The sequence below is a fragment of the Dasypus novemcinctus genome, chromosome 4, assembly GCF_030445035.2.
Source record: "Dasypus novemcinctus isolate mDasNov1 chromosome 4, mDasNov1.1.hap2, whole genome shotgun sequence".
Lineage (NCBI taxonomy): Eukaryota > Metazoa > Chordata > Mammalia > Cingulata > Dasypodidae > Dasypus > Dasypus novemcinctus.
The window spans coordinates 88,033,983-88,049,168 of record NC_080676.1 but is presented as its reverse complement, the minus strand read 5'-3'; the positions used below and the strand labels follow the sequence as shown (position 1 = coordinate 88,049,168).

At 33.0% G+C, this 15,186-nt stretch overlaps 1 protein-coding gene across 6 annotated transcripts in view; it reads right to left on the bottom strand.

Annotated features, from left to right (window-relative positions):
- Positions 1 to 15,186, bottom strand: part of SPICE1 (spindle and centriole associated protein 1) — a 97,509-nt gene that overhangs the window by 44,035 nt on the left and 38,288 nt on the right. For all 6 annotated transcript variants that reach the window (XR_009185568.1, XR_009185567.1, XM_058295838.2 and 3 more), the window contains 3 exons: positions 12,138 to 12,240; positions 6,788 to 6,894; positions 4,298 to 4,416 (listed from right to left, as the gene is read on the bottom strand). Coding sequence is in view for 4 of the 6 variants with exons in the window: in XM_058295838.2 (XP_058151821.1) it covers positions 4,298 to 4,416; positions 6,788 to 6,894; positions 12,138 to 12,240 (329 nt within the window). In the remaining 2 variants the exon portion in view is untranslated. The remainder of the gene's footprint in view (positions 1 to 4,297; positions 4,417 to 6,787; positions 6,895 to 12,137; positions 12,241 to 15,186) is intronic.

Here is a 15,186-nt window from a genome sequence, read left to right as displayed (position 1 = left end):
CCTTTGTGAGCTAGAGCAGATGTACACCACTATTGCAGGGTTGTGGGAATCTGGAGAACCATGGGAAAAGTACAAGTGGAGTGACCTATGGATTGTGGTTAACAGTAATAATTTAACATTCTTGCATCTATGCCAAAGATGTACTATACTGATAATGGGGAAGTAGAGAAAAAGTGTGCCAAATGTACACTATGGACCTGGTAATAATCTGATGATATCTTCTCACAATCTGTAAAAAATGTTCTACCATGGTGTGGTGTGTTGATAGAGGAGTGTTGTACAGGAATTCTGCACATGAGCATGATTGTTTTGTAAGTTTACAACTTCTTTCATAAATATATATTTAAAAAATAATAGTAGGGTGAGTTAGGGAAAAATATACCAAACAGAAGATAAGGACTATAGTTAGTAGTAAGATTCTGACAATATTCTTCCATAATTTTTAACAAATGTCTCAAAACAAAGCAAGGTGTTGGTGGTGTGTTGATGTATGGGATCCCTGTATGTTATGCATGTTTGCTTTGTAAGTTCACAACTTTTACTATACACTTATTGTTTATATATGTTCATGTATAAATGATATAAAATAATAATAATAGGGTGGGTTGGGGGAAAGATACACCAAATGTAAGATAGTTTGGTTAGTAGTAATATTTTGAGGATGGTATTTAATCATTAGTTAAAAATGTTTCACAACAAGGTAATAGTGGTAGGGTGAGGTATGAGAGCCTATATGATGTTATGTATGCTTGTTTTGTAAGTTCACACTATTACTACACACTTATTGTTTATGTATGTTTATGTATGAGTGGCTATCTGTCAATAAACTTTTTTTAAATTGATCTTAAAAAAAAAAAAATAGAAAGTACTTGAAATGAAAAACAGACAAAGAAGGTCTTTCATTTATATGGTTAGAATCCCTGAAGAAGATAAACAAAATCATGAAATAGAACTAATATTTAAAACTACAATCCAAGAAAATTTTCCAGAAGTAAAAAAAGCACTGAATATATGACAGGAAAGGGCAAACTGTGTTCCTGGGATAACTGACTTAGAAAAGTAAACTCTAAGACATATCTTACTAATACTCAAATTTTAGAGAAAAGGAAAAATTCCTCAAGTTACCAGGCTAAAACATCAAGATACTTACAAAGGTAAGAAAATTATCCTCATATCAGACTTCTCAAAAGCAACAAAATATAATGCAAAGCAAGAGTTGAGCAACATTTTCAAAGAAGTCAAAGAAACAAAGTAGGAACTGAAGATTTTATATATAGCCAAGATCTCCTTTAAATATCAATGTTATAGGAAAAAAGTTTCAAACTTGTAAGATATCAGAATACTATATTCAAAAGCCCTTCTTAAGGAATCTACTATAGTATACGTTTCATCCAATCAAGAAATAACTAGGGAAATATCATAAAAGGACTTATGTTAAACATTCAATATATTTAATTGTAGCTCTAAGACTAAGACAAAAGGGGATAAACATGTAAGAATAATATGTAAATGTTTTATATTCTATAAAAAGCAAAAAAAAAAAAAACAGGGAAGAGAATGTGAAGAAGGAAAGTGGAATAACTTATTTATTGCATAGGCAATAGGTAGAAGTAAATAACAGCATTTAGAACCAAAACATCTGACAGTAAAAGGTTTAAGAAAACAAGGGGCTAGGGGTTATATTAAAAAAATATAAACAAAGGTACAGAACTAGAACAAACTTACAACCTCTTGAATACCCAAAAAACTTTTTTAAACGAACAGAGAAAGCACATCACAGAGAAGGGAAAAGTTAATCATAATATAATATACATTAACACACACAGCAAACTAAAAAATAATATGACAAAGATAACATCAAACTTTGACATCGGTCATATCAATAAATGCTATGGGCTCACTTTTCCAGTTAAAAGAAATTGATTTTCAAATTGGTTACAAGGCAAGACCCAGCTCTATGATGGATACAAGAGACACACCTAATATAAATCATTCAGAAAAGCTAGAAGGATAAGCAAAGATAAACCAGATGATTAAAAACAAAACGAAAGCAGAGGGTTCACTGCAATATCAAACAATGTAGAACTAAAGTCAAATGTGACAAAGAAGGACACTCTATAATGCTAAAATCATAATTTACAATGAAGAAAAAGCACCTAGATGTCTAATACAGAAACAAAAACACAGCATTCAACTTTATGAAGGTACTTAACTCCAAACAATTAAATATACTTAAACAAGATATGCAAAGATAAATAGAAACACCCTAATAATAGACTTTAATATACCACTCTATATATAAGCCAGTGGCAAAAATAAGTATGGATACTGAAGAATAACATAATCAATAAGGTATATCTTATAAATATTCATATAGAATTTTATACCTTGTGATACTTCTTAAGCACACACACAGAACACTCACAAAAATTTGATCATATATTAGGTCACAAAGAAAATATCATTAAGTTCCACGAACAGAAATAATAAAACCTACAATCTGAATGCAATATATGAAAACAAAATAACAAAATAAATAAACAGAAAGGCTGTCTTACCTGGAATTTTTTTTTTAATTCTATTAAATAATGCTTAAGTGAAAGGGAAAATATATACTGAAATTCCCTAATTTCTAAAATTTTAAGAACAGTACATATTGGAATTTTTGGTAAACAGTAAAAGTGGTGATCTGAGAAATTATTAAGAGACTTAAGCGTGTTTATCAATAATAATGAAAGAATGAAAATACATGTATTAAATTACCACTGCAAAAAGCTAAAAAAGAATAACAATAAACCAAAAGAAAGCACAAGGAAGGAAAAAAGGATAAAAACAAAAAAAATAGATGAGGTAGAAAACACAAAAACAGGAATTCTAATTAATAAACCAAATTCCTGGTTCTTTGAAAAATTCACAAAATAGACAAACCACTTAACTAACCATTTTTAAAAAGGGGGAAAACCCAAAGAAAACAAGAAATGACAAAGAGGAAATAAGCATTGAACCTGAGTAAAGTTTTTTAAAAGTAGAGAGATCATCTGCACAACTCTATAGAAACATATTGGAAAACCCAGAAGAAATGGATAATTTCCTAAAAAATATTATTTATGAAAATTTACCTGAGTGAAAACAGAAAGTTTAAATAATCCAATCTCCACAGAAAATGAAAGCACCGGGCTCAAATAGTTTCACAGGAAAATTCTACCAAACCTTCTTAGTCCCAAAGCTACATAAATTTTCCAGAATTTAAAAAAAATGGAACATTTTCCAGATTCTTCATGTGAAATCAAGCATATCATTGTTACCTCAACCTGGTCAAGACTGAATACACAAAAATTTACAGACCAGTATCATTTATTAATATTAATGCAAGAATACTAAACAAAGTATTACCAAACAATACCTAATACTACATTAAGAAAAAGAAGACACCATGGCCAAAAGGAATTTATTTCAAGAATTTTGCAAGAAGAGTTCAATAGAATATCCATAATATAATGTACCATATTTATTGATCTAAGGAGGAAACTCACATTATATCACTATAAATGTTGAAAAAATCTTTGACAAAATTCAACACTCATTTCTGATTAAAAACACTCAAGAAAACAGAAATCCTTAACTTAGTAAAGCATATAGATTTAGTACAGAAGCAGCATTTTACTAAGGAGGGAAACAATGGAGGCATTTTCATAAGATTAGGAGCAAAGAAAGGATGTCCACTATTTCCACTATCATTTACCATAGACCTGGACCTTTCGGCAAATGTAATAAACAAAAGAAATGAATTAGAGGTCTAAGACTTAAAATAATGATCATAAAGAATATTATTAGGATAACTGGAGAAATGTGAATAAGGTCTGTGAATTAGATAACAGTATTGAATCAATGTAAATTCGTGATTTTTTATAATTTTATTGTGATTATATAAGTAAATGTTCTTGTTCTTAGTAAATACACACTTAAGTATTTAGGGATAAAGGAATATGAAGTATCTAGGTTATTCTCAAATGATTCTTTAAAAATAGGCATGTATGAATGTATATGTGTGTATATGTATACACACAAAGAACAAGAATGTTAAAGCAAATGTAGAAAAATGTTAAGACCTGGTGAATCTGAATGAAAAGTATACATGAGTTTTTTGTATTATTCTCATAACTTTTTTGAATTTGAGATTATATAAAAATAGTTTAAAAATATACTCCCAATTAATTAAAAATATGATACAATAAAAAATATTTGAAATTTTGTAAAAAAGTGAAAAGTTGTAGATATTTGTAACATATATACATACTTATCTGTATTTGAGATAGACTGAGAGTTTGGAGAGCTATCCAACTCATTCTCACTTTCTTCTGACTGGCTATTAAAAGTTTCTTCTTCTCCTCCTTCGTCATCTACCTCATTGAGAGCCTATGTCAACAAAACAATAAAAATAACATCAGAAAATGGTTATATTTACAATCATTTTTTCTTTCTTTCTTTCTGTTACAACAGAAGGGAGGTCCCTCATGCTAAAGGTAATCCCTTCACAAGTGATCTGGAACCCAAGTCCTCTCACCTCCTTCCAGTCCATCAACTGTCACTTCTCTCTTCTGTAAGCACCAACCTTTCTCTCTGTATTGACTTCATCTTATCAACATGTAAATGTGGGCAAACCCTCTCCCATCTTACCCTAATGCTATACCCCCTCAAACTATCTTCACTCCTTAAACACCAAATTTCTTAAAAGAGGAACCCCACTTATCACTTACCATCCATGCTCCACAACTTGGTTTCTGCCCTACCACTCCACCCCAAGTGTTCTCTACAAGGTGAACATTAACACACTTGTTCCTAAATCAAATGGATGTTTTTCAGTCTTTAACTTTCCTGATGTCTCTGCCTCATAAGACATTAACCACCACTCGTTTATTTCCTTTAAAATCTTAATAAATTCTTGCTTTAAATTTCCATGATACCATATTTGCTTGATTTTGCTATCGTTCTCATCATTCCTTCCCAGTTCCCTTTAATGGTTCTTCTTTTTCTACCCCTCTTTTTACTTTTTTTACTCTCATTTGACCCACTTTCAGAGTGATAATGATTTAATTCCAGAGCTGCAATTACAAGCCAAATGCTGTTCATTTCCCAGTCTCTGTCTCCATCCAGTTGTCTCTGGAGTTCTAGATATTTATAAACAACTGTGTTAAAAATATTGCTAGAGCATCCCACGAATACTCAACATATTCAAAACCGGTCATCTTCCTAAGCCTCTACATACAACCATTCTTTAAGAAACCTTGCTCCTGCCAGTATTACCTAAAACCATGAACCCAGCAACATCACCAACTCACATTTTCAAATCAGCAAACACGGAGCCGTCCTTCTTTTCCATCCCTCACAGCCAATCAGTCTTGAAATCGTGGTGATTCTACCTCTTTTTAATCTTTCTCTAGTCTACCCTTCTTTCCATCTACCTCATTCCCTAATGCCACTGCTTTGAATCAGGCCATCTTACTACTTCTCATTAAAATTTTAGTCTAAATCTTCTAAGGAGACTCAATCCCCAGTCTTGTCCCTCTGCAATCCATCTTCCAGACTACAGCCAATCTTATGACTCTAATCTTCTTAAAATTCTTTAGTGGCTCTAATCTTGCTTTCAGGTTCATTACCCTTCTTACCTTACTCCTACCTATCTCTTTAACCTCAGCTCCTGCCACTTCCCCATCACCATACAGATACCACACCTTATTCATCCAAGTACCCCAGCAGCTAATGTAGGGCCTGAATGATTGCAGGTAGGATTTAAATGCATGATGAATAAGTGAATAAATTTATTCTCATTCATTCATATTACGGATGAAGAAACAAGGGCCCAGAAAATTTATGTAACATACAATTTCATCTTTTCTCAGTAACTCAAGGTTATCTATAACATTTATTTCTTTCCTGATATATAGTGGTCCTCTGCTTATTACTGTCTTTTCACCCCCCCTTCACAGTCATTTCTTTCTGCTATCTTTGGGTTTAATTTCAGGGGTTCACCTTGTTTTTAATGAGCTAAGTAAATTAGTTGTATCAGTAACATTAATGTGAAACTCAACTATTAAGTTAGTAGGCTCGCATCTGAGGATCGACTCTTCTCTTATACAGAAAAAAGTATGATTGTTTTATTCCAGCCTGCTGGAGGGCCTTTTGCACTCCTTTCCATGTTACAGATGACTTACAGTACTTAAAGTATGATTATCAAATAAATAGGGCACTGTTTTTTTAAATAAATGTAAGGTCTTCGGTTAAGCTTATACTACAGCAATATGATATTCTAGCTTAATTAAATTTCTGATTATCCAAAAGCTAGCTTTTCAGTAAGTGCCAAAACACAAATTGGTTTTGGCTATGGGCATAGGTAGTGGGTTTTGACTATCTAAAATATGTATAACATTCTGTTTAATTGCCTTTCTAAGCAGAAGACAATATATACTTAATGTCTTTGATGATTCTGGACCTTGTAGTTTCCCAGGATCATCACTCTAGTTGATGATTTTTTTTTTTTGCCATAGTAGGTCTAAGTACTTTAGAAAATTGCATTAAACAGCTACTGAGCTCTAGTCATTGTTCAGAAATTGTTTCCCAACTGTTCCAAAGGTAACAGAAAGTGCAACAGGCTTGAGTAATAGGAATTCTAGCAACTGCAACTTTGCATTTGTTGATAGTTAAGCTTTTAAAAGGTTTACAGCAATGCCTATATCAACTCAAACTTAATTTCTGCATAAGCATTATGGCTACGAGCAGAGCACATTACCTGAGGGTCTACAGCAGATTCAGAGAGAATGGATTGGGTGACAGGGTCTTGATTTGTCACAATGGGACCCTGAGAAGAATCAGGAGCTACTGTTACATTTGGAAACCCTGCAGAAGTAAATAAATCACAGTTATTTTGTTTTATTTGATTAAATTGTCTTCACATGTGTTCTACATACTACCATAGAGTTGCATCATCACATGGAAATCTTTTTTTAAAACAGCTTGAGATATAACTGACATAGCATACAATTTACCCATTTAAAGTAAACAATTCACTGGATTTTAGTATATTCACAGATTTTTGCAACAATCACCAGAATCAATTTTAGAACATTTTGATCACCTCAAAAAGAAACCCCATTCCCTTTAACTATCACTCTCTCCCATATTTCATTCCACTCCCAGCCCTAAGCAACCAATAAGCTATTCCCTGTCTTATATATCTCATATCCTGGACTTTCATATAAATGGAATCATATAATATGTGGACTTTTGTGACTGGCTAGTTTCACTTAGCCTAATGTTTTCAAGGTTCATCAAAGTTGCAGCATGTATCAATACTTCATTACTTTATATGGTTGAATAATATTCCACTTCATGGAAATACCACATTTTGTATATGCATTCATTTGTTGATGAGTATATGGGTTGTTTCCACTTTTAACTATGATGAGTAATGCTGCTATAAACATTTGTGCATAAGTTCTTGTGTGGACATGTGTTCTCACTTCTCATGAGTAGATACCTAGGAGTGCAACTGCTGGGTCACATGCCACTCTATGTTCAATTGTTTGAAGAAATGCCAGACTGTTTTCCAAAGAAGCCAGAACATTTTACACAAATACCAGCAATGTAGGAGGGTTTCCACTTCTCTACATCTTCACCAACACTTTGCATTATCTGACTTTTTGATTACAGTCTTCTTAGAGTGTGTGAGGCAGTTATGCCATGTTTTTTATTTGCATTTACCTAATGTCTAATGATATTTAGCATCTTTTCATGCATTTATTGACAACTTGTATACATCTCTTAGACAAAGCCTATCAGGTCCCTTAACTATTTCTTCTTTTTTTTTTTTTTAAATTAGAGAAGTAATAGTTTTACAGATAAATCATGCAGGAATTACAAAGTTCCCACATACCCACCATCACATATATAGCCTTCCCTATTATTAATACCTTGCATTAGCATGGTACTTTTATTACAATTGATGCAACAATATTATTATAATTATACTATTAACTATTCCATAGTTTACAATAGAGTTCATTCTGTTGTACGGTTCTATAGTTTAAAATTTTAATTCTAGTAACATATATACAACCCAAAATTTCCCACTTTAACTACTTTCAAATATATAATGTAGTGTTACTAAAAGCATTCACAATGCTGTACTAACATCACCACCACCACATATTACCAAAACTTTTCTATCACCCCAAACGGAAACTTTATGCCAATAAGCATTAACTCCCCACTGCTTACTCCCATCCGGACCCCTGGTAACCTATATTTCAGTTTCTGACTCGAAGAACTTGTATACTCTAATTATTTCATATAAGTGAGATTATGCAATGTTTGTCCTTTCGATTTTGGCATATGTCATTCAACATGATGTCTTCAAAGTTCATCCAAGTTGTATCATGTATCAGAATTCCATTCCTTTTTACAGTTTAATAATATTCCAAGAAAGTATATACTACATTTTGTTTAGCCATTCTTCTGTTGATGCACAGTAAGGTTCCTTCTGTATTTTGACAATTATAAATAATGCTGCATGAACATCAGTGTGAATATATCTGTTTGAGTTCTTACTTTCAATTCCTCTGTATATTTATCTAGAAGTGGGATTGCCAGGTTGTATGGCAATTCTATACTTAACTTTCTGAGGACCACCAAACCGTTCTCCATAGAGTACCATTTAACACCCCCAAAAACATGAATGAGTATTCCTATTTCTACTTCTTAACACTTGCTACATGCTATTTTCCTTTTTTATTTTAATTTTTGTCATAATAGCTATTCTAGTAGATGTGAAATGATATCTCATTGTGGTTTTGATTTGCATTTCTATAATGGCTAATGCTCTTGAGCATCTTTTAATGTGGTTATTGGCCATTTGCCAAGAAATGTTGACAGATCCAAGAAGGCATTTAAGAAGTTAACACACTCTTAAACATCAGTGGGTCAAGGAGAAAATTACAAAAGAAATCAGAAACTACCTTGAATAGAATGAAAATGAGAACACAACATATCAAAACTATGGGATGCAGCTAAAGCAGTGCTGAGAGGGAAATTCACAGCCATAAATTCCTATATTAAAAAAGAAGAGCTAAAATCAAAAACTTAATTGCACACATGGTAGAACTACAAAAAGAAAATTAACTAATCCCAGAGCATGCAGAAAGAAGGAAATAAGAAAAAATTAGAGCAGAATAAAATTAAATTCAGAATAAAAAAAAATACTAGGAAAAAAATTAACAAAACCAAAAGCTAGTTATTTGAGATTAACAAAATTGACAAACCCTTAGCTAGACTAACAAAGAAAAGAATAGATAAGATGAAAATAAAATCAAAAACAGAGAGAGGAATGTCACCACTGATCCCACAGAAATAGTGTCATAAGAGGACACTGTGAAAAACTATATGCCAATAAGATGGATAACTTAGATGAAATGAAGGAAATTGTAGAGACACAAGCAACCTACACTGATGAAAGAAACAGAAGAACTCAATAGACCAATCACAAGTAGTGAGATTAAATTAGTCATCAAAACCCTCCCAACCAAGAAAAAAACAAGACCAGATGGTTTCCATGGGTGAAGTCTACCAATCATTGCAAAAAGAACTAACACCAACCCTGCTTAAACTTTTCCAAAAAAAGAAATGGAGGGAACATTACCTAACTCATTCTATGATGCCTACCTAACTCATTCTATGATGTCAACATCACCTTAATACCAAAGCCACATAAAAACAAGAAAACTCAGACCAATCTCTCCAGTGAACTCAGACACTAAAATCCTCAACAAAATACATGCTACTCATATTCAACAACATATCAAATGAATTATATACCATGAACACGTGGGTTTTACTCCAGGTATGCCAGGGTGGTTCAACATAAGAAAACCAATCATTATAACCTTACATTAACATACCAAAAGAAAATCACATGATCATCTCTATTGACACAGAAAAAGCATTTGACAAGATGCAGCATCCTTTCTTGACAAAAACACTTCAAAAGATAGGAATAGAAGGAAACTTCCTTAATATGATAAAGGGTATATATGAAAAACCCACAACTAACATCACATTCAATAGTGAAATGTTAAAGGCTCTCCCTCTAAGATCTGGAACAAGACACGGATGCCCACTGTCGCTTTTAACATTGTATTAGAAGTACTTGCTCAAGCACTTAGGCAAGAAAAAGAACTAAAAGGAATCTGAATTGAAAAGGAAGAAGTAAAATTTTCAGATTTACTTGCAGATGACATGATCCTATACATAGAAAGCCCAAAAGAAATCTACAACAAAGCTACTAAAGCTGATAAATGAGTTCAGTAAATTGACAGGATATAAGATCAACTTGCAAAAATCAGCTGCATTTCTGTACACTACTAATGAGCAATCTGAGGAGTAAATCAAGAAAAAAATTCCATTTACAGTAGCAACAAAAAGAATCAAATATCTAGGAATAAATTTAACTAAGAATGTAAAGGACTTATACACAGAAAAGTACAAAACATTGTTACAAGATATCAAAGAAGACTTAAATAAATAGAAGAAAATTCCATGTTCATGAATTGGAAGATGATATATCATTAAAATGACTATCCTATCTTTAAACAAATAGAAGAAAATTCCATGTTCATGAATTGGAAGATGATATATCATTAAGATGACTATCCTATCCAAATTGACTTACAGATTTAACACAATCCCAATAAAAATTAAAAGAGTATTTTTTCCTGAACCAGAAAAGCCAATTATGAAATTTATTTGGAAGGGTAAGGGGACCTGAACAGCCAAAAAACATATTGAAAAAGAATAAAGAAATTGGAAGAATCATACTACCTGACTTTAGAGTATACTACAAAGATACACTGGTCAAAATTGTACGGTATTGGCACAAGGACAGATATACTGACCAATGGAACTTAACTGAGAGATCTAATATAAACCCACACATACATGGCCAACTGATATTCAACAAGGCTACCAAGCCCACTCAACTGGGACAGAATAGTCTGTTTTTGGCTATTCAGGGCACTTTACCCTTCTGTATAAATTTGATGATTGGTGCTTTTCCATTTCTACAAGGAAGGCTGTTGAAATTTTGATTGGAATTGAGTTGACTCTATACAAGGCTTTGGGTAGCCTTTGCCTATTTCTGAATTGTGTTATCTTTTTATTATGGAGCCGCAGGAGTTCTTTATATATTTTAGATAGAAATCCCACATAGATACATGGTTTGCAAATATTTTCTCCCATTCTGTGGGTTGTCTTATTTTTTTGATGGTATCCTTTAGAGGACATTTTTTATTTTTATGAAGTCTAATCTATTTTTTGTTGCTGTTCATGCTATTAGAATCATATCTAAGAATTATTTTCCAAGTTTATCACAGGGAAATCTTAATAACCGTAGTACTTCACACTTACGTAATGTTTACTGTATGCCAAACACTCTTCTAAATGCTTTTTACATATATTAACTCATTTTCTTCTCATAAAACCCTAAGAGATACTATTATTATTTTACAGATCAGTAAACTGAAACTCAAGGACATTAAACAAGTTGCCCAAAGTCACATTACTTAGTAACCACGCCAGGATTGAAACCTTAAACTAAAAACTAATGATCATTTTTTAACGGTTAAGCTCAACAATGCTTTACACACATACTAAAATGAATAATTCTGTGTCTAACAAAATGCAAAGTTCCTTTCAGACAAAGACTGAAGTTGCTTTAGTTCTCAAATTAGACTTTCTCAAATTATACATAAATGCAAATATTTTAATTATATAGTAATTTGATATTAATGAACTGAAAATTTAAGACACAATTAAATTATAAAATGCCATTATTGCTCCATAAAATTTTATTAGTAGGTTATAACAATGGACCTTTCCTTAGTTGAGCAAATTGTAATAGTTAATATTCCTAGTGGAAAGCAAACAAATTATAATGAATCTAAGTCAAACAACCTTGTAAACTATCCACCCTAGAATACTTGTAACATAAATAATTTGTAGCCCGAAAAATGATGTTAAATTCTTATAAATAGTCAGTTATGGGCAACTTAATAAGAAAAAGAAGCTTTTGTTTGAATTGAGCAATTTACCTGTACGCCTACGAGGAAAATCAACAAGTAAGCCTTTTGCTGCAGCCATCAAATGATCAGATCTTTCCAATACATCCTGCATCTGGTATTGATCAGAAAGAATCTAGACACATGTTAATGATAAATATTATTATTTAGGAAGAAAAAAACAATATACCTTTCAAATTACAAAAGAAATGACTATATGCAGGCATAGATCATAAAAACAACCACATACTACTACTTCCCTAAAATCCTTCAGTGGCAATATCCTTAAGAACCAGTAGATGGAGATATTACCACACTTAGGGTTTTCAAATGCTTGCCTGGAATCCACAGTAAGAAATTATACTGATTTATGATCCAATATACACGGATACACACACAAATATGTAGAGCAACATAAAAATTTCACAGAAACTTAACCTTACTCTATGAGAACCACTTCGATATTTTCTTTTTAACTTCTATTTCATTTTTTTTTAATGACGATTGCAATCCCCTAACTTGATTTCACAATCAATTAACAAGTTGATTAAAATATATGAATCTTAGAGCCATAAACTGAGAGGTGTTTCAAATACTAAAGTGATTTCATAACCTGCATGATTTCATGACCCACAATTTAAAAAACATAATACAAGATATGAATTTGGGGACATTAAACAGCAGCAAAAAAATATGTATTTATTAACTAGTCAGTTTTTTATCCTGGAGAGGCTAGAACCCCAAAAATAGCATTGTGGTGGTGCCTCTGCTTACGTACATTCAATTTAGGAGCCCTCATAGTTTTAACAAGGATACAGGCTGGAATAAAATCAAGTCAACTCTATCTACTACCACTAGATGGCACTCTTAAATCGAAAGGCGTCTCAAAATTGGAAACTACCAAGTTTCAAACACTGATTCAAATCAGTAAAATATCTGGTAACAAATACACTTACCAGAGTTCACAATACCATTGGAAAGGTCATGATACAATCTCGTTATTGTTTTAGGACACAAAGAAAAAGTATAAGAGTCACATTCTTTCTTCCTCTCTCCAATGGCCAAGCAGGTTGGCTCAGTTGCTGAGAATAAGATCCTCAATTCGTTCCTTGAGTATTTTGGAGTAAACTTTGTACTGGTATAAGGCAAAGTGCACATTTGCAGCCAAAAGACTGGAATTCTAGGCCCAAGCAGGAGACATTAAGCAGAATCTAACCTCTTTAAACTCAGTTTCCTGGTGTGTAAATGGAGATACATCTACCTCCACAACCCAGAGGGGTACTAAGGGAATGTGGAACACACTGAATAACCATTTAACACTATGCTTGAAAATGCTGCTATGACTCATATTAAGCCATGAAACAAACTTCCAATCCTAGTTACCCATCTTGCAGATACACGCAATTAGAGCTTAAGAAAGAACGTGAATGGATGGACATAAGCTATTATTATACTAAAAAAAATTATACAAAGCATATTTCCTAAAGGTAGTACCTCCTAAAAAAAGGGGGGTGGGGCTATACTATATCTAAAAACACAAACATTACCCTTCTATAACAATAATGAAACATAAGTGACAGCAAGTTGTGGGAGAATGATCTCACTAATTATATCAAGGTCTGATATTAATTATAATGAGGTCTTAAGTATAACCGTTACCCTGCCACCCTCTGCTAGTCTCTGCCCAGGCTCCTGTGGAAGACAGATGGTTTGAGTGGCCAGAGATCAGTGTACTACTGGCTTTCCTCACTCTCTCTAGATTTCTTCAGCACTCCTATTTGATAAGGCTCATCCTCCTAATATGTAAACCCAGATCTGCAAAGCCATCTGAACATATTACTTCACTAGATGAGTTTGCAGAGTGGCAGTGTACATCTTGGATTATCAAAGAATCAGTCAAGGTCTCTGCAAAAACATTATCAGAAACCAATAATCCTAGCCCTTTTATTTCATGGTAATAAAAACCAGGAGGAATTAGGAAATTCCAGAGATACCTGGGAAGTTATTATAATTTTGGAATTTATAAAATCTTTGTGAAAGACCCTCTCTGACTCCCAAAACTTGGATGCATTATACAGCCAATGAAATCTAAGATTCTACTGGCCAAAGAACTTGTCTCGTAATTTACATTAATTTAGGACCCCAGACTCTCCAGCTTTAGAGGGATGGGTCCTGTTGCTCTAAAATACAAATTAAGCCTATCTGTCTAAGAGGGCTTCTTCCTTTGGTCTCATCATATGGCCTTAAACAAAGATATTACAAAAACAGTAACACTGAGATAACAGATGCACATATTCTTTGATTCAATAATTCCACTTCTAAGAATTTATCCTACAAAATGTACTTATACATGTACACAAAAATATATTCAAGGATATTAATTGCATGACTGGTAGTGGCAAGAGAGGAAAAAATCTGTGGACAGCATCAAATATCCTTTCTTTCCTTTCTTCCTTTAACAGCAGAACTCCTAAGTTTTAGCCAAGTATGTAGCTAGATTTCCCAACCACTCTTGCAAGTGGGAGAGGCCATGTAATAAAGTTCTGGCCAGTCAGATATGAGCCAGAACTTCTGAATGGTAACTAAAAAGAACTAGCATGCACTCTTTCCCGCTTTCTGCTGGCTGAGATGTAAGTGAGAAAGCTGGAGCAGCCATCTTGTACTCAGGGATGGGAGTCATGTAATGAAGGATGGCAGAGTAACATACCACCCACCACTTACCTAAGAACTGTTTCATAGAAGAGAAGTACATTTCTATTTTGTTTAAACCACTATATTTTGGGGTCATTTCCCCTCCCTGCCCCAGAGGTTTAAGTTGTACTCCAATACACAACTAAATGCCTACCATTAAAGGACAGGATAAATAAATTATATCTATCTATATACTATCTGGTCATTAAAAAGAAAGAGGCACATTTCTAAGTACTGACATGGGACAATAACCAAGATATATCATTAAATGGAAACACCTGAATCTCAGAAAAAACAAAGGTTCATAAACCTGGTAGCACATTAAAATTGCATACAAAGGTTCTAAAAAATATACATACTGGGGTCACACTCCAGAAAACTAAATCAGAAT